This window comes from Procambarus clarkii, chromosome 4 (assembly GCF_040958095.1).
Source record: "Procambarus clarkii isolate CNS0578487 chromosome 4, FALCON_Pclarkii_2.0, whole genome shotgun sequence".
NCBI lineage: Eukaryota > Metazoa > Arthropoda > Malacostraca > Decapoda > Cambaridae > Procambarus > Procambarus clarkii.
The window spans coordinates 38,901,859-38,924,870 of record NC_091153.1 but is presented as its reverse complement, the minus strand read 5'-3'; the positions used below and the strand labels follow the sequence as shown (position 1 = coordinate 38,924,870).

The 23,012-nt window shown below is 44.0% G+C and overlaps 1 protein-coding gene and 1 long non-coding RNA gene across 2 annotated transcripts in view; both read right to left on the bottom strand.

Annotated features, from left to right (window-relative positions):
* Positions 1-2,284: 2,284 nt before the first annotated feature.
* LOC138369802 (uncharacterized) lies at positions 2,285-7,105 on the bottom strand. The gene is made up of 2 exons (XR_011229979.1): positions 7,000-7,105; positions 2,285-3,889 (listed from the first exon to the last, which is right to left on the bottom strand). It is a non-coding gene; the product is annotated as an uncharacterized lncRNA (long non-coding RNA).
* Positions 7,106-10,392: 3,287 nt separating this feature from the next.
* Positions 10,393-23,012, bottom strand: part of LOC123772780 (uncharacterized) — an 80,110-nt gene continuing 67,490 nt past the window's right edge. Inside the window, exons 6-11 of the mRNA XM_069333489.1 lie at positions 19,954-20,061; positions 17,654-17,740; positions 16,671-16,716; positions 14,680-14,856; positions 14,178-14,282; positions 10,393-13,830 (exon numbers count right to left, since the gene is read on the bottom strand). Coding sequence (XP_069189590.1) covers positions 13,592-13,830; positions 14,178-14,282; positions 14,680-14,856; positions 16,671-16,716; positions 17,654-17,740; positions 19,954-20,061 — 762 coding nt within the window. The 3' untranslated portion in view covers positions 10,393-13,591. The remainder of the gene's footprint in view (positions 13,831-14,177; positions 14,283-14,679; positions 14,857-16,670; positions 16,717-17,653; positions 17,741-19,953; positions 20,062-23,012) is intronic.

The window sequence follows — 23,012 nt, the reverse complement described above, 5'->3', positions numbered from 1 at the left end:
GGTACGTAGGTGCTGGGACACCGGTCTCTCTAAGTCAGACGCGTAAGCCTGGCTTCGCTTTCTTCCTTAGCTCCTACTTCTGGCGTGGTTGCGCGCTACCTGTTCCTCGTCTCCTCCACACGTGGTCTTTCGCCTGTGTTTCTTCCTTGTACTCTTCACGTCGTTGTCCATTCTTGAATGGAACGTTCGAGGTTATTACGCCAATTTCCTCGAACTCCAGGTTCTCAGATTGCCCCCTTTGTGTCTCCAGGAGCCAATGCTTGGTCGTTTTCGTGGCTATTCCCCCCTTGGTGGCCTTCTGTCTTGATTCGTGCAGATGTTCCTTCGCCTCACCATCATTGTTCTGCTGCTCGTATCTTTGTGGGGATATGGAACAAACTATCACTTCCCCTAGACTCGGCTCCTGGGTGACTTGTGACGAATATCCGGTGTCGCCTCCTTGAGCCGTTTCCTCTTCAGAAGAGCCCACTCATTTCGTTTCGACTCGCACCCTTTCTTGTCTTGATCCTTCTCTCTGCTCAGATTTCACGTGGCAGGTTCTTGATGACCTCCATGGGAGTGATCATTTCGCGCTTCCCTAGGTGGCAGACTGGACCGTAGTTACCCCCCCTCATAGCTGCTGCTCTCGGGGTGAATGGTAGCTTTAAGCGTGGAGCCGCGTAGGCAGACGACCGATGATGTTTTCTTGCGGAAAGCGAGTGCGGCTAAACGTGAATGTTGGCCTTGTTATGTCTCACCAATTACGTCGATGAAGGAAACTGTATTGAGTCTCGGCCTTTAGATGTCTGCACTCATCTTCCTATAATGATCCTTCTCTCTGAACTTCGTTCTGCTCTGATGGCGAAGCATATAATGAATACCATCCCCCTCCGAGCACATCTCAGTATAATCGGATGTGGGAGTCCCTGAGGACTGGCCCTGCAAACCCCCTTGTCAATTTGGTTTCCGCATGACAGATGGTGAATCTGGAGGTCTATATTCGATTATGGTTGGTATGCTTCTACTGTACTCACCTGCGGTTCTGTTAACCGACAAAAGAGGGAGGTGTGATTTCCTCTCACTCCGTCTTCACAGGTGTTGGCTACTCGGTTTCATTCCTGATCGCATCGCAATTATGTATACTAACATCTGTAAGCGGAGCTATGGTGTAATGATCGTGTTCTCTCGTAATGTCATTCCTTCTTGTAACAGACAACCACGTGCTCTGAAACCCGTATCCTTATTGTCGTATCTGGGATTACTGTCTTGTGTGTACATACAAGTATTCAGAACGAATGTGACATTCTACATAAACACATCCATGATGCATAGTGAAATGAAAGCAACTCATTGAGAGGCTGGATGGTCAAGGTGCACGAACAAATAGTGAGCAGTGGTTTACACAAAATCTACATATTGACTTTCCATCCAATAAGGGGCCCAGATAAATATAAGCCGGGCAACCATGTAGCGTGAGTGCGACTTCGTCGGTACATTTCGCAGAGCCCATTCTGCGCTAGTCGCCGTGAACCCGGAATGTGCTTCGTGATGTTCCCTCTCAATTTGTACTGCTGGCTTACGATATGATATCGACACGAAACATTGGCATCTAATATTTCTGCTTGGTCGTTTAGACTAGCTGTTATCTGATGTCAATGTGTCTTTACAGACTGAGCTGCAGCAAGTCGTACTGCCCTTGCATAGAAATAGTCTCTGATATCGAGACTCCGCAAATGTCAGTTTCAAGGTTGACCTGTGTAGCCAATTCTTTCCTGGACACTACTACACATGTTTAAAGGCGGCTTCCACATAATTTCATATTTACATGGACGGACAAACGTCTCCATGAATACAGTACACTATTGCAACTATTTACGTGAATAAAGCATATAATTCCTCTGGAATATACATAGAATGTAATGGTATTGGAGTCTATGTTCACTATCGAATTAAATATCTGTGCCTTTATGAATGTGTATTGACAATAAAAAAGTACTTGCATACAGCTTGTTACAAAAAACCTTCATAGGTGCATACCTACCACCGATTTCACATCAATTTCTATACATGAGCCTCAACGTTATTTTTCCCGTTGCACAGTCCTGTGCACTTTAACGCCCGGTCCATCACATTGATATTCCTCTCCGAGATCGCAACATTCTAATTAGGTCAATAAACAACCTTTCAGACACCTTTACATGTAGAGTATAGGCCGGATGCCCGTCTACTCATTTCATCTTCATATACTTTACGTATTTGCCAATACAATTACCCTTCTTAATAAGGATCATTAATACTATTAAATTTATATTACCTTTATTACTATCCACAACTTATAAAATACCATTCAACTCTTTACGCGCTATCCATCTATTTAGTCTTACCGTTTCGCAACACAACCTCACTCATACCACGATCATTATGGACCACAAATTCATTCTACATTTCCCACCGTTCTTTCTTCGGCGACCTCACTATGTACTCATTTATCAAGCCTCCCCGAAATATAACATTACTGACTCACAACTAATGTCCAAGCTCGCTCAATCTTAAACATGAATAATGTTGCATACTGATTCCAAAAACAATACTCACTTTAACCTACGTACCACAAAATACATGCTCCATCCTGCAATAACCCATGGGCACTTGCCTTATGTACCCTCTGACTTTACGAACAATTCTTAAAACATTTACCGAAAATTATTAATGTACATGCTCACAATATTACATTCTTAGTAATACCACATTCGCTCAATTTCTCTAACATCAAACTATTTACCCTACATGTCTATTTAAAGCTCACTTTTTTTTTCCCCTCATTCACCAAAAACGTCAACTAAATACTATTCAATCAAAAAACCTTACCAACTCGACAATTACTGTAGTACTAGACTGTCTTACACCAATATTCCTTCCACCCTTTTATTATATAACACTTCACAACTACCTATAGTGTATACATCAAATAACTACTTTCACGTGGACTCATGATATTTACCTTCCCCCTAACCTCCAATCACGTCTTAAACATATCAATAATACCTAACTAGACGTGCCCCCACATGCGAACTCACAACTACCCTAACCAACGTACTACACATCAAACCTATCATGTACAATCAATTCTCTTAACCAACACACATCTACGTAATGTCAATTTCTCTTTCAAGTGTCTTGTATACAACATTCAATTAATACTCTCGCCAACATCTGCATTAACATACACTCATCACCTTCATTACAACCTACACAGTTCACTTGTGCTTCTTCCCTACCAATCAACGTACTGCCCATATTTACACTATTCACAACATTTTCAACCTGACGCCCACCTGTTCCAACAACGGACAAGTTACTTCATCAACCCTATATCATAACTCATACTACCGTTACAATTTCGTCTCTAATACTCCTAACAACCAATTTCATTTTGTTACCCTATTTTAACCCTCTCAACGTCACCCACATGTTGACTAACAACTCACTTTACATACAGCTTCTTTTATCAACAAAACATACTAAACCTATTTACCTCTACTCTTATACTTTAACTACCCCAACAAATTCTTTCATCCTAAACTACCTGTCCATTTCTTTAACTTCATTTACCTTTTAAATCACAACTAATGCAACCATTCAAACAATTTTTTTTTTTTTTAATACCTTCTTATTCAATTTCACCTATTTAATATCACTTTCATTACCATATTTGACAACACATTTTATGTCAATACTCTACTACTGACATTAAACTATTCTCACTCGACAGCTTCGCAGATTCCATCATCGACGTCCCCCACAACAACAACGTTTATGAAGACCACGTCTCCGACAGTACGCTAACCACAAGTCACTTCACGACTCTCAATATCCACATCTTCAATCATACTTCATCGACTCTCCACTCCTGAAACAAAAATTATTGTTAGTCACAATGCAATACCTAAATTATTTTTTTTTTTTTTTTTTTTTTCTCTATTTTAGGACTGAATACTTTTCAGGACTAAAATAGTCTCAGCGTAAATACCCACAACACGGGGTATACACTTTTTTTTTGGCACCTAGATAACATTTTAACAGAGTATAAACACGCAGTAACCTAGGGGTGTGTTGGCCCCAGCGGCCCACCAACATTACAGACATAGAGCAACACACCACTAACACCGCCTCCCTATACTACCGTACTCCCATGTTTCTAGGGCCAAAATAACGCTCCGCTGCGCCTCATCCACCAACTCGACTCAACAGCCAATCACATTGACCTCTTTCAACTGACGTCACATTCTCTATCTCTACTCTCATTGGTCGCCTCCATCTAATTCCATACCACACTAAGTCATGCCATTTATTTAGTCATACTCAATTATATACAATCAATGGTTAACCCGCTTTTCACACACTCACTTTACTTTGGTCATACACTTTATTTAGCACAACAACTATCCATGCTGCTTGCTCAACATTTCTACTCACTTTACTACCCATCCCCTACATTAACAACAACACGATACTTATAACTATTTCTTCACTATATTCCGCTCCCCCTCCTTATAAATATACATTAAATGTTCATTAATACAGCCTGCAAATAAACATTTCTATGCAAATCTATTATTTTCAGTCTTTTATTTATATACAAGAAGGTACATTCGACTCAAAACTGATGATTTTCAAACACTTCGCCAACAACTCATTCCACACCATTTTCCTTCAAACCAAACACTATCAATGATTCAACGACGTCAACACAACAACTATCGAAATATCTACATTATTCCACAATATGAATATTTATTTACATTTTCACATTATGAATATACACAAGCTTACAAGTGATGAAGGAGTCACCGGCTACATGGAACGGGACCTGATCGAAGCACGGGTTCATTACGATTATTCGCAAACTAAACCTACCCATTCCCTCTACATGCACACTATACTAATATATAACATTATTTATATCTGAAAACACACCTATTTCCAACGAACGCCATGTTAAATATCATCATTGCGTCTTTGTCACCGACCCCTGCATGTATTCCCCTTCTCCTCATGTATTTAAACCCCTCTCATGCCGGATTCAAACTACATATTCTTGCAAACACAACTTCACCACTTATCTTTATATATTTCTGCCATTCCTATCCAATTGTTCTTTGTTATATGCAGTCATCAACACGTTTCAAATGATGCTCGTTTCTGATTCTTATTTATGAACATACTAATGTCATATTGTTCATTAAAAACAATCCTAATTACAAATTAACCTAACTACACATTGCCTATTGGCCCATACATTGATTCATAAATATTAAGCCACTCAAAGGGTGGCACGCCCATCAATACGCAGTAAATTGCCCCATATGAGCTACCTATTTATATCACAAACGATACGCTGCCCGAAACGCTATGTGTCATCGTCGCTTTACAACAATGTCAAAATTTAATTCTCTCTACTATCATAAACCCACTCTACCTTCTTATGTATAAATCAAGTCCTACATAACATATCAAACCAATCACATTCATATATATGTCTAACCTATGCATCAAACCATCTCACTTCTATTATAACAACATCACAACAAAGGTAACTGCACAAGGCCTATTGCCATATACAAGACACATCCTATTTATAACCCACCAATCCCACTCATAGATCCACGTCTCCAATCCACGCTTCACATACTCAATGCACCACACATTCACAAACTATGTTTCTATGTCCTTTCTTATACACATAACAAACACCAACATCATTATATGATGGAGTGTCAAAACATACCTCAATTTGGACACAATTCTATAACAACCCTTCAAGAGATGTGTCAATATCTCATTCTAAATCATCTCCTAATCAATTTCTTATTAAAATATCCAAACTTTACTTACTCTAAGTAGTAATTAAGTGATTGTAACCTATCCAAACCTCCCCACTGGATGGGGGGGCTGTGTGCACAACAAACTTATCATTTCTAACACTACCTCTCCACATGTCACTTCCTTATTTTATAAACTGTACTTGAGGACCATCTTCAACCCATTCATGACGTCACATTGTCCTTTCAATTTCTTAACTACCTCATCAACATTGTAACTTGCTTACCTATATCATTTCTGGGCTTCACTCCCTCAGCCCATTATGTGCTTCTATAACATTTTCCACTACCCCCAACAACATGGGTAGTGGAAAATGAAACATAACAAATCAACTACACTTACCTAACATCCTGTCTCCGTCTCTCCAAGGTACTACTCCTCGAGCGGCTGCTGCTGCTGCTCGAGTATAACTCTCAAAACGAGTCTTGTACAACGTCACCCGCTTCCCACCTCCTTCCTACACCAACTCTACACCACCAACCTCTTCACTTCTGCCTAATACAGCACCTATGTTAACCATCAATTTCATAACCTTATAACTCTCTTATCGTAAACTCCTCCTCCTCACACCTTCACAGCCACACAGTAAGGAACGCAACTAAGACCGTCTACGTGTACTAAGGAACATCTACAACGACAACATAACACGACATTGCCTCTCACCACCTCAAGTCTCTCACGTGACACCACCCTCTCATGTTGATGCCTCTCGTCGCTCTTCCCTCTCAAGCCTTCCTACTTGCGAACCTGCACACTCAACAGTGCTACCTTCAACACTGCCACTGTATCCTGAGAATGGATATAGGCTTCACAACTACTCACTCCATGTATATGCGCTCCACTAACACCCATCGGATGGGTATCCGGCCCACTACCACCGGTAGCGTGTCAATTGGGGTCCACTACCACCCATAGGATGAGTATGCCGCCCACACGATGGGTATGGCTTCCACTACCACACAAAGGATAAGTATGGAGTCCACTACCGCCTATATCTGTGCGCTGGTGCACCCCATACCCATCCTAGGAGTGGTAATGGACCACATACCCATCCTGTGGGTGGTAGTGATCCCTATACCCATCCTGTGGCCAATACTGGACCCCATAACCATCCAACACTACTCTTAGACCACATACCTTTCCGTTTTGGGTTGTAGTGCACCACATAAACATCGTCTCACTGGTTGTACACCCTTTTTCTACATGGTGTGCAGTAGTGCACTCCGAGATATTCCAACGTCACATCGTTTCTCTTCCCGTTCCGACAACCCATTCTCTAACATTTTCAAAGGATACACTATTATATATAATCTTCTTTACCGAACGCATCATTATTATATGTAATGACTTTTCAGTGGTTATTATCATTTCATGACAAACACCAGGGTTTCTCTTAATTGCAAACCTTTACCAAATCAACTATAGCATAATGGTGTTATTCATGGGTTGAAACATTTGCGGACACACATTGCAAACATTATAACTTCTTTCCCACTCTTTTTCCAGTCGAGAGTAAACTATTTCACTAAACACACCATTTATCAGCCAACAGATATCATTTTCGCTGACCACTTCACTACAATCTTAGTTATTAAACCTTAAAATCATCAACAATACTAAAATAAACACCCATACGTGGTAGCTATGTATACCATACGTCAACTATATTTATTATTTAATATTTATTGTTAGTTATTATTTAACGTTGCCTCAAGTCAACTACATTTTCTGGACATTCTCGGAATATTGCTGCGCTCAGGCTCTTCAGAGGCAATCACCCATGATAATCTCACCCAGCCTTACGACCAAATAATTTACCTAAATTTGCAACACTCGGCTCAGTTCCACAACGTCTCTGTCCCATCCTCTGTATTCCACAAGGCCCATTTACTGACAATTCCCAAAATGTATGAACTCTATAATATTTTGATTGCCTTGGTAATTACATTTTTCACATATATTATCCAATACCCATCGGGTGTTTCAGGGTCGGGTGCAGAATACACGTGAGAGTGCAGAGTACATGTACTGGTACGTGGTATATGTGCTTGTACGTAGTATGTGTGCTGATACAGGGTACATATAATTCATTATGTCCCCCGAAATGATCCCTTCCCAGCGACCACGATGGCACACCGAGCCTCGAACTCGCCACACACATCGACCACTTCACCAACCCACAATTCAGCTTCCACCACCCACGACCAACCCGCACCTCGCTGCGATTCCCCACCTGCAACACCGCCATGCAATCCTTCGACAAACACACCGGAACCGTCCGCAACGAGAAAACCGACCCATCCCCAGTAGGCACGTAAAAACCATCAACCCGAGAGCAAAGGCGTACTCAAAAGGACACCCTTGCAACACACCCGCAACTCTCTAATGTAGCAACCAAAGCCCCCGAAATATTGCCGGGACGAACACTGTTGCTATCCCGCGCCGACGTAATACAATTCACAGGCCCGCCCCCCCCCCCCCACGAAATCATCTCCCGCGTAATGTGCCGCAAAAAATGCAGCACCTCCCGTTCCAGCCTCCGCGCCGCCCCAGACGGCGCATACACATTCAAGGATCACCTCAGACCCCAAAAATGAGACCCAAACCAACAGCAACCAACCAACCATTCTCATCCGTTTCCCTGAGAACCACGAAGATTGGAACCCACTTCGATAGCAGCATCAGCGTACCCTCACGCGAACGGTTCAACACCACCGTAAAACCCTCAACCAACACCTGCGACAACTCCACCTCCCACATATTGTGCTCCTGCACAAAAGCCACATCCACTCACGCAGCATTGACACCAGTCCCAGCCACAGAACCCAAACCATTCCCATTCACTGAAGCACACCTCAATTTAGGATCCATTTCGGAAAACACAACAACTACCTAACTACAATACCGTCACACCGGCTTGCCCGACACCCTCGTCCAGGGAAGCAACAGCAGCTGCTGCCACTGGCACCCCAGCCAACTAAGGCACACTCTCCACAAGGGAAGGACGGGAGGGACACATTTCTTGGGCAACATTACCGCAAGGCCGCGATAATCACTGCCACGGTTCACCCGATCCACCTCCTCCCACTCCAGGCTCCGCACCCCAGGCGAGCCACTTGAGAGACCACCAGGGGGTTCCACAACACACCCTCCATCCCCCACTACCCATGGGGCCACTACTGATACCACCATATCCTCACTATCACATACACCAGCACCAGACTCCAACCTCCGCACCAAAGGCCCCAAATCCCCCGAACGACCACTCCTGCCCGTCTTCCGCCGCTGCAGCTGAGAACCAGGTTGACCAGGAACCGCAGAGGCTCAAGGACAACGAGAGGGGCGACCCCCATCCAACGACACATTCGGCTCCACACCCATGGCACAAATACACACCGCTCCGGGTGCACCACAACCCCGTGCAACATCACCCACCGGTGACAAAACAGGGCCACGTCCCACCGAAGCTTCAATATCCACGGCGACAGCAACCTAAGGAGGAGGATGTACCGCCACATGCCTCATCACTGCACAATCGCCCACACCAGTGGGTAGGGGCCCCACAGACACCGGACTCGGCACCGGCACCACAGCACCCGTGGGGCGCACCGCACCCATAACACCACACACACACTAACACACTGTAGAATATCCTCACCCAACTTTGCGAAAGAAATTGGGAGGGGGGGGGGGGATGAGGGGATGGGGGCACGGAGCAAGAAACAGAGAAAAAGTTAGAAAGCAGGGATGGAACAAGGAAATCTGGGGGTGGGGGGAGGAGGAGAAGGAGATAGAGAAGACTGGGTAATGCTTGAGAAAGAGTGACTGGCCAAAGTTGCAAGCCACAGCCTTGGGGGACTAGTGTTACCAAACTTTGCACGGTAATTCACGTTATCCTATACAATCCTTTTGCTCTTACCTTTCAGTACTTTTTATATCTTACTTTTCCACATTGAATACTTCAAATAGCTCGTTTTCTGCGAAAGCAAGCCGAATAGGCCATAACAACGGGTTGTGTAATAGAGAAAACTATCTCATAGCTTTCAAACGAGTTAAACGTCTTACGCTCCTGTACCCTTCAGTGTAAATCAATAAATACATAACGAAATAAGGATATCCAAGTGTCCCGTCAGAGCGGCCAAACAAGTAATCACAGGTACTTACCGCAGGCTCGGTGAGATACTTCACGGACCTCTACACAACATTCCGTCACACACACAACTGCCGTCACTGGCGGAATGTGTGTATATACATATATACACTATATATATACTCACACACATAGTGTATACTGTATAGCATAAAAAGGCGAGGAGTCACAATAACGTGGCTGAAGTATGTTGACCACACCACACACTAGAAAGCGAGAGGACGACGACCTTTCAGTCCGTCCTGGACCATTCTCAAGTCGATTGTTATTCTCACAATCGACTTGACAATGGTCCACGACGGACCGAAACGTCGTCGTCCCTTCACTTTCTACTGTCTGCTTTGGTCAACATGTATAGCATAAAGGTTATTCAAAAGCAATTGGTTGTCAATTATTTATTATGAGAAAATAGAGGTCTGGATTCATCGAATGACCAAAGGAACACATAACACAATTTTTGAACTGCCTATTACAATGACAGATTGACTAGTTGCTACCCTGATGATGTAGATAATGGGCGAGATAAATTGCCGACTGTGTACTTCTGTACTATATCTGGACTGCTGTAGATCTATATTTTCTATGTGCATGGAGATTGCCACGTTCATCATGAGTAAAAACAATGTTATTGATACAGTGTTGTCTTGAGGTAACTTGTACAATACGATATTGTCTTCAAACATTTATAAAATGTATTTATATTCACTAGTATGGATTAGTAAAACATTTCAATTTCAGTAGCACAAAGTGCAATCTTACAGATTTTCGGTATGTATATATAAAGTATATATTATATATATATATATAATACATATTATATATTTATGCCTTACCTGATTATGAAGGAGGAATATAACTATCATTAAACTATGAAGATGATATTGGCTATGTAAACTCTTTCGTACTAATAAACATATTATTCTTGAACACAAGATCCGTGTGTGATATCACTCACAGTGTTGTGAGAGGTCATAGTGACTATTATGCAGCAGTGGTGGACATGTATCTGGACACAGCCTCTACCCCACAAGAAAATATATAACCGACATTTGAATCCCTTTTCTGTATGTTGTGTAATAAGCTTGATATCTTTCCTGGACCGTCTCAGAGATTTCTTTATTATCGTTTTATGCAAATAATGAAATCTATTATATAATATACACTGGCCTGGGACTTTGGTGCGGCTGTTATCATTATTTCTTTTTTTTTTAGTTCAAAAGGGATGATTATTAGTACTACTCATCATTCTTAACGCTGTGTAAACCATTACACCTTTTATGATTACTATTCTGGGGTCTGGGTCCTTGCATGCTGGACTCCACCTAGTTACCGTAAGCATGTACTTACCCAAGTTACGAGTCTATGGTGTTAAATTGATTCTCAGATTACAGTAATTGAATACTGTTTTTAAATTTATGGGATATAAATCGTTATACCCTTCAAGACTTAGAACTCAGGGACTCTCGAGTTTATATAGGAATCAGTCACTGGATGGAGCTGTTTCGTCTCTGATACAATGTTCCCCCAGGGATGGTCTTGAGGGAGGGAGCTTGGGTGGCTGAGGGTCTCAGGAGTGGCTGGTGAGGGTCTTTGAATGTCGTGTTGGTATCGGCATGTGGGTGTCTACATTTATCGGTGTAGATAGAGAGTGATGCCGCTGGGAGTGGCCGGTGTTACTGAGGAGCTGAACCAGAGGTGACTGTCGCGTTAACAAGCAAGCAAGGTGGTTGGTGGTGCTCATGGAGACTGGGGGGACGTGACGCAGGAGTTGTTTATTCATATATATATTTTTATTTCTTGCCGTGGAGGGATAGTTACGAATATTAAATAACCTAACATAATATTTGAGCCAATTTGCATTGGTTGTTAATTCGACTACACAGGGAGGAGACGTGTGATTATCTGTCTGTGTATCCAGTGTTGTCTTGTCTGGGAGTCTGTGGCACAGACTTTGTGCACCCTGACAGTCTGTCTGTCCCAACAGAGCTGGGAGGGCGGAGGGATGGGGGTATGGAATGGGGAGGGAACAGGAAAATTGGGTGATGACAACGGTTTGAAGGGTGATGAGTTAAGGGAGGGCAAATATAGGGTGTGGGATGTATGGGTAGGGATAGTGTCACCCGCCCGCCAGTCTCTGTACCCACATGCCTCACTGCCTACCCAAACCCCCCCAAACTTGCCTCCTCACCCACCTACCCACCTGCCAACCATCAAGCCTATCTGCCTGTCATCCATTCAACCTGCCCGCTTGCCCTGCCCTGACCTACCACCTCACCACCCACCCAGCCACACACAAACTAATTCTAGTGTGTGTGAAAATTCAATTTACATGTGTTGTGGTAGAGAAAGAATGTGAATGTTATTTTTTGTACTTCCCCCGTAAAAAGCCGGCTAATCCGGATGTGGGATTTTCCATATAGTCCGGATTATTCAAACTAAATATTAACAATCAAAATAAAATAATTGCAAAACTAAAACAAACGAGCCATCACCAGAATTACCTCCACGCTAGTGCTGGAAATCATCAACAAACAAAATATGACCTGCTTCCCTTGGTAAAAAATATTTCAAATCTCTTTAAGGTACAACTTTGAAGTGTTTCTAAGAATCTTGATCTTTGGTGCCGAGGTTCAAAGGTTTGCACCATGCTTGGGGAGTGAATTGGACCAGGTCAAATCAGTTCAACATAGCCCCAAAAGTTAGCCAAACCTTGGTTATAACGAAGTATGTTACAACATCCTAGATGAATACATTATATTTGTCGTTCTCATAATCTTCTTGATATAACTATATACTGTATATTTATATTGTATATATATGTATAAATACGCATAGTTTCTTACTGTACATGAATACATTGTAGAGGACAATAAGTATTTATGATATATATATATATATATATATATATATATATATATATATATATATATATATATATATATATATATATATATATATACACAAGTGAGAAGTTCTTAAACAAGTGTAGAAGACACATGATACAAGGACAATAATGAGAGCCAGAGAGTTAACCGTAATACATGACACAGGAGCTGGTGGCATGAACACAGCACAGTTTTAGTAATACTTGCAGGACACATAATGGTGATACAGTAATTACATAGGCTTTAATGATCCAAAGGAGATAGGAGTAATTGATAATAGGACACAAGGAGGATATGTAGAGTTGTGACACAGGAAGAATATGTAGAGTTGTGATACATGAAGATTATGTAGAGTTGTGACACAGGAAGGATATGTGGAGCTGCGACACAGGAAGATTATGTAGAGTTGTGACACAGGAAGATTATGTAAAGTTGTGACACATGAAGGATATGTAGAGCTGTGACCCACAAACAACATGGGGGATGTCGAGTCCTCTATCACAACATAAACAGATTTGATCATTCCTGTACCGTAATACAGGTCTAGGATATCAAGTTATCTATGGAAGGAGGGAGGGATGGATGGAGGGAGGGAGGAGTATAAAGGAGACCAGCCCGGCTCTCCTTCTCGTGTATCGCTACTTATACTCCATCAATCTCTTCTCCTCCTCCTTCCGTCTTATTCCCAATTTATCTAGTCTTTCTTCTCCTCCTTCTTCTCTTCCTCAGGAGCTTCTCTCTTCGTCGTTGCCTTTGAGAGTTGAAACAACTCACTTGTGGGTTTGAAACTTGATCTGCCAATCATGGGCGAGCTTCCTAAGGGAAATGGGCTATTATTGGGTAGCTTGAAGTTGGATCCACCAATCAAAGAACCGGGAGCCGTTTGAAGTTCCTTTTCGCTGAGGCTGTCCACCAATGAATACACCATAACGTCTGGAAGGGGAAAGGGGGAGACAAATCAGTATTTAATAAAACCAATTTGCAATATCTGTAAATGTTTTTATTATTTTGATTTGTTTCTTAATAAAGTGTTTGAAGGTTCGTGTAATTTGGTTCTGCTCAGCGCTCACCGAGTATCTTTCGTATTTTTATTAGCTTCTCTGTCCTTTCTGTCTCTTTCATTCTCTCTATGTCTCTCTCATTCCATCGTCTTATCCTGTGCCCTCTCTCTCTCTCTCTCTCTCTCTCTCTCTCTCTCTCTCTCTCTCTCTCTCTCTCTCTCTCTCTCTCTCCTTTCCCTTCTCACTCACCTTCTCCTGCTGCTGCTGCATGGTACTTACCGAGAACCTTCTTCTCTACTTCGGGTGTGATGGCTCCTCTGGCCGCCTCCTTCTCTAGCAGCGCCGCCACCTCCTGCAGGGCCTTCTCCGACCCCATGTCTCCCTCTGTAACAGTACACCCATAAGAACTCCACTACGGGCTCACCATAGCCCGTGCTACTTGGATCTTTTAGTTCAAGGTAGCGAATCTTTAACAACAACAACAGTACACCCATCGTTAGCCAGGCCCTCAGGGTCCTCAAGGCCCTCAGGGGCTCTCAAGTCCTTTACGGCCTTCAAGTCCCTCAGGGCCTTCAAGTCCCTCAGGGCTGGCCTTTTCCAGCCACCAATTCCATCAGGTCTTGGTGAACCCTTCCCAGTCAGGTCTGGGGAGAGGCCTTTCAAGCCAACATACAACGTAATCAGATATATATTTAGGATTAAAAACCTGCTACAAAGGTTGTATACGACTACTGATATGTGTTAACGAAGGATTCGAACCCAGCTCGGGGCGACATTTTACCTCTATGCATTGCCTGTTTGAAGAGGATCTTAGCGAGCTGGTAGATGACCTCCTCGAGTGAGTACTCAGTGTAGATGTAGTCATCTCCTCTCAGCTTCTCCAGGATGCCCTCGTAGTCCATCTCAGGATTCAGCATCCCCTCAGCATCTCCCACGTTCATCTCAGTCAGGGAGAGTGCTGTCATGGGAGGGTGGGAGGGGGGGAGCGTGATCAGGACGGAACTGTTAACAGGATGATTGAGGTGTGATTACCTCAGTGTAATTACCTAAGTGTAATTACGTAATTGTAATTACAAGATGAGGGCTGAGCTCGTGGTGTCCAGTCCTTCCGGTATTCTTTGTCTGTCTGTCTGTCTGTCTGTCTGTCTGTCTGTCTGTCTGTCTGTCTGTCTGTCTTTTCACAGTACCGTCTTAGATGTTCTTGTAGAGTGAGCAACTGTAATGTTCCAATCGTCTTTTCAAGGATCGAGCTCAAATCTTTGGGGGTCTTGTTGCAGTCTCTGGGGTCTTGTCCCAGTCCTTGGGGTCTAGATTGTAACCTCGTGAATTATACGAGTTTTGGCCTACAATTTAGACCTATTGTCTTATGTATAATTCTCTGACCTGTGTGGCAGTGAATATAAGCATCATTGCCACTGTAATAAGGCATAATTAAATTAATCAGAGCAGGCAAAATTGTGCATTAATTTCGTCAATAAAGATGTTAATAATTAACCTCGAAGCCTCGCTTGGCAGATACATTGACGCCCCGGTTCGACACCCGCGATTCTTTGTATTTAAATATAACACATTTTCATTTGTAGAAATTAATAGATTATTAATTGACCTCCAACCAATAAGAGCGTAGGAATTATTTCATCTCTTTTTCCTCCCACCAATGAGAAAGCAGGAATTCCTCCTTCATTTTTACCTCTCACCAATAAGAGCGCAGGAATTATTTCTCGACTATTATCTCCCACCAATAACAACGCAGGAATTCTCTAGCCTGGTGTCATCTAATCCATCGCCGTGGTCTCCGCCCTTGACGGGAGAAACCCTACATGGTGGAAGCAATCCCAGGAAATTAGCCCCGTGGGAGGTTGACTTCCTCCTGACCCAAAAACAACGGGTGGAAATGCCGGGCCCTTGTTCGAGGCTCATGAGAACATGGGTCAAGAAGGAGTGTGTGAGGGAAGAAGGGAGGGAAGGAGGGAGGGAAGGAGGGAGGGAAGATAGCCTTTTTTTCTATTTCCCCTCCGCAAGAAAGAAAAAAAAAATGCTGTGGTTTAGCTTAACCAAAATCCTGAACAACTAGGCTTCCTCTGCTAGGATAAGCAGAGATTTTTCTCAAGTTATAACTTTAATGTAATATAACTCGTTAGTTTAAAATATACAAAAATTGTTGCTGAAAACATTTTTCTTTGAAAAATTTAGGTTGCTCGAATTCATGGGCACACTCAAATAGTTTTCGAATTCCATATTTCACTTTATCGTCAATCGTATTAACGTAACCAAATGTTATGAAACCTAAACAAACTTTAACTGATATTAACCTAAACCTAACCTAACCTAACCTAACCTAACCTAACCATGGACAGTAATAGCACAAAATATGTAGTCGCAGTTATGTAAATTTCTCCTCCTTGAGGACAGGTTGAAGGACAGTGAACACACATATAGTGTTAGTAATGTTTGTATACTTTACACATATATATATATTTGTGTATCTTTTGCAGTGTAGTGTATAGTGCTGACGTCATTATGGATATGGCCGCTTTCAGAGTCACAGTGGGGTGATGTAAGTACATATAGGTGAGTATAAACACACACACACACACACACACACACACACACACACACACACACACACACATCCCCCCCCACACACACACACTCACACCCTCACCCCCCCCCACACACACACACACATAACCCCCCCCCACACACACACACACTCACACCCCCCCCCCCCACACACACAAATCAATACCAAAACAACAAACGCAAACTCACGCGGTCCATTCTTCTTGGCGAGAACCTTGAATTCGCTCTGAGGATCCTGAGGGTGGAAAATATGAGAGGAACATTGAATGTCAGCCGCTGTCAACAAGTCTCCCCAAGCCTGGGTCCTCCTACCCGTCAGCCACACCCCCCCCCCCCACACACCACTAACACACCCCCTCCACACCACTAACCCATCCCCCCCCCACACCACTAACAGCCCTAACAACCCAACCACCTGCAACACCATCACAGTGATCGTTGCCTCACAACAAGGGAACACGAATTCCCCGGGCGGGGACAGAACCGGTTGGGCACATTTCCTTTCACCTGATGCCTTTCTTCACCCGGGAGTTATAGGATTAATCTCTGTGTCCTCCAATATATGCCTCACTCCCTCTCCAATATGACCATCACATCTCCTCCAATACATCCCTCCTCCCCCTCCCCTGCTATCTCCTATAAATCCCTCCTCCCCCCCCCCTGCTATCTCCTCATATAAGCTTTTATAATGACGTTAAGTGAACTTCAAGTTTCTAGCTAAGTTCCCCCATGTCTGCTGCTTCTTTAACTCTACTTCAGGCAAAATTGAGGCACAAACTTGCTACAAAGTTTGGGGTAAGTTGGTTTGTTGAGAGATGAGAAAATAAACATCACTAATATATATATATATATATATATATATATATATATATATATATATATATATATATATATATATATATATATATATATATAAAAGTTTCCTCTCCTATCCTATCCCTTGGGACATCCCTTGTCCCGTCCTATCCTGCCCCCCTGGGACCTATTGCCTCTCCTCAGGTCTCCCTCTGTAACAGTACACCCATCGTTAGCCAGGCCCTCAGGGTCCTCAAGGCCCTGAGGGGCTCTCTAGGCCCTCAGGGGCCCTCAAGTCCCTTAGGGCCTTCAAGGCCTTCAGGGCTGCCCTTTTCCAGTCCTCCTGGTGGGATAGGAGCAACAGCAAGGGGACTCACCTTGTCATCTTGGCCCTCCTGTTGGGTCAGATAGGTTAGGTGTTCTCTGATATCGTGAAGATAGCTCAGGGCCTCGTCAGCCGTCATCTGTAAGGGCAAGGGGGAATGCTTGTTAGATATCCTACTTACACTCCAGGTGTGTGTGTGTGTAATTACCTAAGTGTAGTTACAGGATGAGAGCTACGCTCGTGGTGTCCCGTCTTCCCAGCACTCTTTGTCATATAACGCTTTGAAACTACTGCTACTAGTGTGTGTGTGTGTGTGTGTGTGTGTGTGTGTGTGTGTGTGTGTGTGTGTGTGTGTGTGTGTGTGTGTGTGTGTGTGTGTGTGTGTGTGTGTGTGTGGTCAAGTTTCAGATTATTTCTAATTCTCTCAATCAAATGCAAATGCCTTTAGAGGTTGCTAAATCTCAGTCTATTAAAATAATTATTTCAATCCCTTGCAATAATTAAAATTATTTAAACGAGAACATATACATATTTTTCTAAGATGATTCACCCTGTAGTATGGTCATACACCCTGCAGTATGCTGATACACCCTGTAGTAATAATACATCCTGCAGTATGACACCACACACACTACAACATGGCACCACACCCATCTGGTACATCATACACCTTTCTGTATGATAATAGTACAAATATACATTTTACAGAATGATTCATACATTATTCCATGATCCCGAACGTAGGTAGATTAACCTCAGTCAGTACACACGGGAATCGAACTAACGTCATGCATATGAGATAATTAATGGAGTAAGACGAGGATCGAACCAGCGCCCCGTTTGTTCTCAGCCTCCCAGCCACAAGGACAGACAGACAGACACCCCAGAGTCCGTCATCTACACTGAGGCCGTAATTTATTAAACAATTTAATTAATTTAGAATTTACATTATTTTATTTTGACGCAAAAAGTGTCCTATACAGCCCAGTGGTCTTCGTTCTGAGTTCACAATCGTAGGGGGCAAGACAGATTCAGTTTAGGGTGAATCCGAGGCTACGAAGGGGGCTACGAGGGGGGCCTCGTAGCCTGGTGGATAGCGCGCAGGACTCGTAATTCTGTGGCGCTGGTTCGATTCCCGCACGAGGCAGAAACAAATGGGCAAAGTTTCTTTCATCCTGAATGCCCCTGTTACCTAGCAGTAAATAGGTACCTGGGTGTTAGTCAGCTGTCACGGGCTGCTTCCTGGGGGTGGAGGCCTGGTCTAGGACCGGGCCGCGGGGACACTAAAAAGCCCCGAAATCATCTCAAGATAACCTCAGGATAGGGTGCTTTTCATTTCACCTGATGCCTCTGTTCACCAAGCAGTATAGTTGGGATAAAAGGGGGGGGGGACGTAGTTGAGCCTATATATAGGCTTATTTCTCCTCCCGTCATCTGTTCGAATTCGGTCGAATTCGAATGTTCGAATTCGGTCGAATTCGACATCTGTTCCCCCCTTGCTTAGGTGAATTCTGAACCTTTATCTCACTTGGGTACCTCACCTACCTCACTTCTGCCTCACCTGGGTACCTCACGTGCCTCTCCAGTAATTGGCTCCAGAAACTAAGGGTCTGGACACCCCAAGTTGAGAAGGCAGTTGGGTGGTAGTTAGCAGTTAGTGCTTGGTAGAACTATCTCTCGATTTCTAGGGGGGTCTGGAAGCGACTCTGAACCCCCTACAAGCTCCACATGGAGGGGATTGTCTCAATTGGTTTCTGAGTGTCTGAGCCAGCTTCTGACTGTCTTAGACAGGTTCTGAGTGTCTGAGCTAGCTTCTGAGTGTTTTAGACAGGTTCTGAGTGTCTTAGCCAGCACCTGAGTGTCTCAGCCAGCACCTGAGTGTCTCAGCCAGTTTCTAAGTGTCTCAGCCAGCACCTGAGTGTCTCAGCACACCCTGAGTGCCTCAGCACACCCTGAGTGCCTCAACACACCCTGAGTGCCTCAACACACCCTGAGTGCCTCAACACACCCTGAGTGCCTCAACACACCCTGAGTGCCTCAACACACCCTGAGTGCCTCAACACACCCTGAGTGCCCCAACACACCCTGAGTGCCTCAACACACCCTGAGTGCCTCAACACACCCTGAGTGCCTCAACACACCCTGAGTGCCTCAACACACCCTGAGTGCCTCAACACACCCTGAGTGCCTCAACACACCCTGAGTGCCTCAACACACCCTGAGTGCCTCAACACACCCTGAGTGCCTCAACACACCCTGAGTGTCTCAACACACCCTGAGTGCCTCAACACACCCTGAGTGCCTCAACACACCCTGAGTGCCTCAACACACTCTGCAGCACAATATACTCACCAAGCCTTCGGCAATCAGCTCCTGAATGGCGAGTGTGACTCCCTCTTCGTCTCCTGTCTTATACACGTATAGGGCCAGGTCCAGTGGAGTGTACCGCACGTGGGGGTTCTGTGTATACCAGGTTATACATGAGTATACATGAGAGATACATAGCACAATATACAGGAGGATGTGTATGTAAGATTCAGTGACGGTATACAGGAGATAATGTGGCATTGTATACATAAAATACAGTGATAAGAGTATACATTATATACATAGTACCATACAGTATTATCAAGTACGTCAAAAGAGCATACATACAAACTATAATGACCATAATACATAATACGCATGAAACAATATATATATACATAACTACACATATACAATATACACATACCTACACACATATACAACATACACATGACTATACATATACAACATAACAACCACGACTGTATACCCATAACCCATTTAACCTCAAAAATATATACAATAGGCCTACACATACACAATATACACATACCTACACATATACAATATACACGTGACTATACATATACAACATACACATGACTACGACTGAATACCCATAACCCATTTAACCTAAAAAAAATATACATTAGGCCTATGCGAACTCATACAGGAAATGACCCAATTGGCCCAATTAACATAAATTATTAATTAACACAATTATGTTCATTACTAAACAATTGGTAATTCACAGCCCGTTTTCTCTGTTTCCAAAAACGTGCAAAATGCGACTGTTTTGCCTGATCAGAAGCGTGCACAACCCCAGCAACCCACCTAACCCATCGAGGCTGATGCGTAGAAAACGTGATTTTTCACGTGAGAGAGAGAGAGAGAGAGAGAGAGAGAGAGAGAGAGAGAGAGAGAGAGAGAGAGAGAGAGAGAGAGAGAGAGAGAGAGAGAGAGAGAGAGAGAGTCTTCATATTTAACATTTGACAAGATATCTTTTCCCACACAAAACAACAGTTAAAGATAACAATAAACAAGATATCTCCTTCAACTTCTCTCTCTCTCTGTCCAACCACTTTGGCTGGTCGGTAGAGCGACGGTCTCACTTCATGCAGGTCGGCGTTCAATCCCCGACCGTCCACACAAGTGGTTGGGGCACCATTCCTTCCCTCCCTCCATCCCAAATCCTTATCCTGACCCTTTCCCAGTGTTATATAGTCGTAATGGCTTGGCGCTTTCCCCTCCCTGACAATTCCCTTCCCTCTCCACCGACTTCAAACATATCTTGGTGTAGAAAAATCATAATGTAGAAGAGGAGATACAGAGATAACCTTGGCCCTTTGAAGACTGACATCCAGAGAGAGACTTTGAAGCTGACTTGATCTGTCTGTCTGTCTGTCTGTCTGTCTGTCTGTCTGTCTGTCTGTCTGTCTGTCTGTCTGTCTGTCTGTGTCTCTTTCCCTTCCCTCTTGACATAGCTCTCTCCCTGTAATCCCCAATTCCATGCTAACGTCAACGGGATTTAGAGACAGAGAGAGGGAGAGGATAGCAGGGGAAAGAGGAAGAGAAGTGGACAGGAGGAGGAGGAGGAGGAGGACAGAGGACCAAAAACAATGGAAGGAGAAAGTTCTGGAAGTGGAAATCTGGCGCCAACGTGACAATGTCTCTAATGTCTCAGTGACCCATTTGGGTGTTCTCAACTGCCACCTGTGTCCCCTTGTGGGCGTGTACCGCCCCTTGTTAAATAATCCATCCTTGTCTATCCCTGTCAATTCCCTCCTGAGAATTTTATATGTGGTGATCATGTCTTCCCGGGCTCTTCTGTCTTCCAGCGACGTGAGGTGCAGTTCACGCAGTTCCTGTCCTCAGAACTCATGCCTCTTAGGTGTGTGTGTGTGTGTGTGTGTGTGTGTGTGTGTGTGTGTGTGTGTGTGTGTGTGTGTGTGTGTGTGTGTGTGTGTGTGTGTGTGTGTGTATGTTTGTGTGTATAAAGAGGACATGATCCATACATAACAGATGACAGATGTAATGAGTCTATTGACCTTCGCTTGCTCGTTAAAAATCTAATTATAAATTTGCATACAGTAATTACCACGAACTCAATAATACATCTACACAAGTATACATCTTTTCTTCCTCAACAGCTCTATCTCCCTCTACACCACTACTCCTTTTATCCCCTTGTAGCGAGGGGCCCAGGGGCGAGCCTCAGGACTGGTCCCAGCAGTGAGAGGTACAAGTTACGAGGAAACGCTACATGAATTAAACCTCACGTCGTTGGAAAAGAGACGAGTTTGAGGGAGACATGATTAGGATAACCTTCCTTATGTAGGAAGCACACAAGGGCGGCTCCTGGGGGACATATGTGTGTGTGTGTGTGTGTGTGTGTGTGTGTGTGTGTGTGTGTGTGTGTGTGTGTGTGTGTGTGTGTGTGTGTGTGTGTGTGTGTGTGTGTGCGCGCAATATCAACATATTCTTCAAAGGTTCTTGACAAAGTCATCACGCCTTCTCACCCCTCCCCCGAGATAGCAGAGTCTTCCTCCACCTCTATGATATCATGATATATCGTTCCTTGGGGACTCCGCTCAGAGGGAGAGAGAGAGGGGATAAACGTAAATAGGAGGAAAAGAAGGGAAAGGGGGCTGCTGGGAAGGAAATGATCAGGCGGAAGACGATGTACACATCGGACATGAGACTTGGAGGAACAGATGCAAACTGCTCCATTGGTTCCCAGGGCGTGAGAGTTGAGACCTGTCGAACACTTTGGAGCACCACTGCACACTGTGGAACACCCCGGAGCACCACTGGACACTGTGGAACACTCCGGAGCACCACTGGACACTGTGGAACACTCCGGAGCACCACTGGACACTGTGGAACACTCTGGAGCACCACTGGACACTGTGGAACACTCTGGAGCACCACTGGACACTGTGGAACACTCTGGAGCACCACTGGACACTGTGGAACACCCCGGAGCACCACTGGACACTGTGGAACACTCTGGAGCACCACTGGACACTGTGGAACACCCCGGAGCACCACTGGACACTGTGGAACACCCCGGAGCACCACTGGACACTGTGGAACACTCCGGA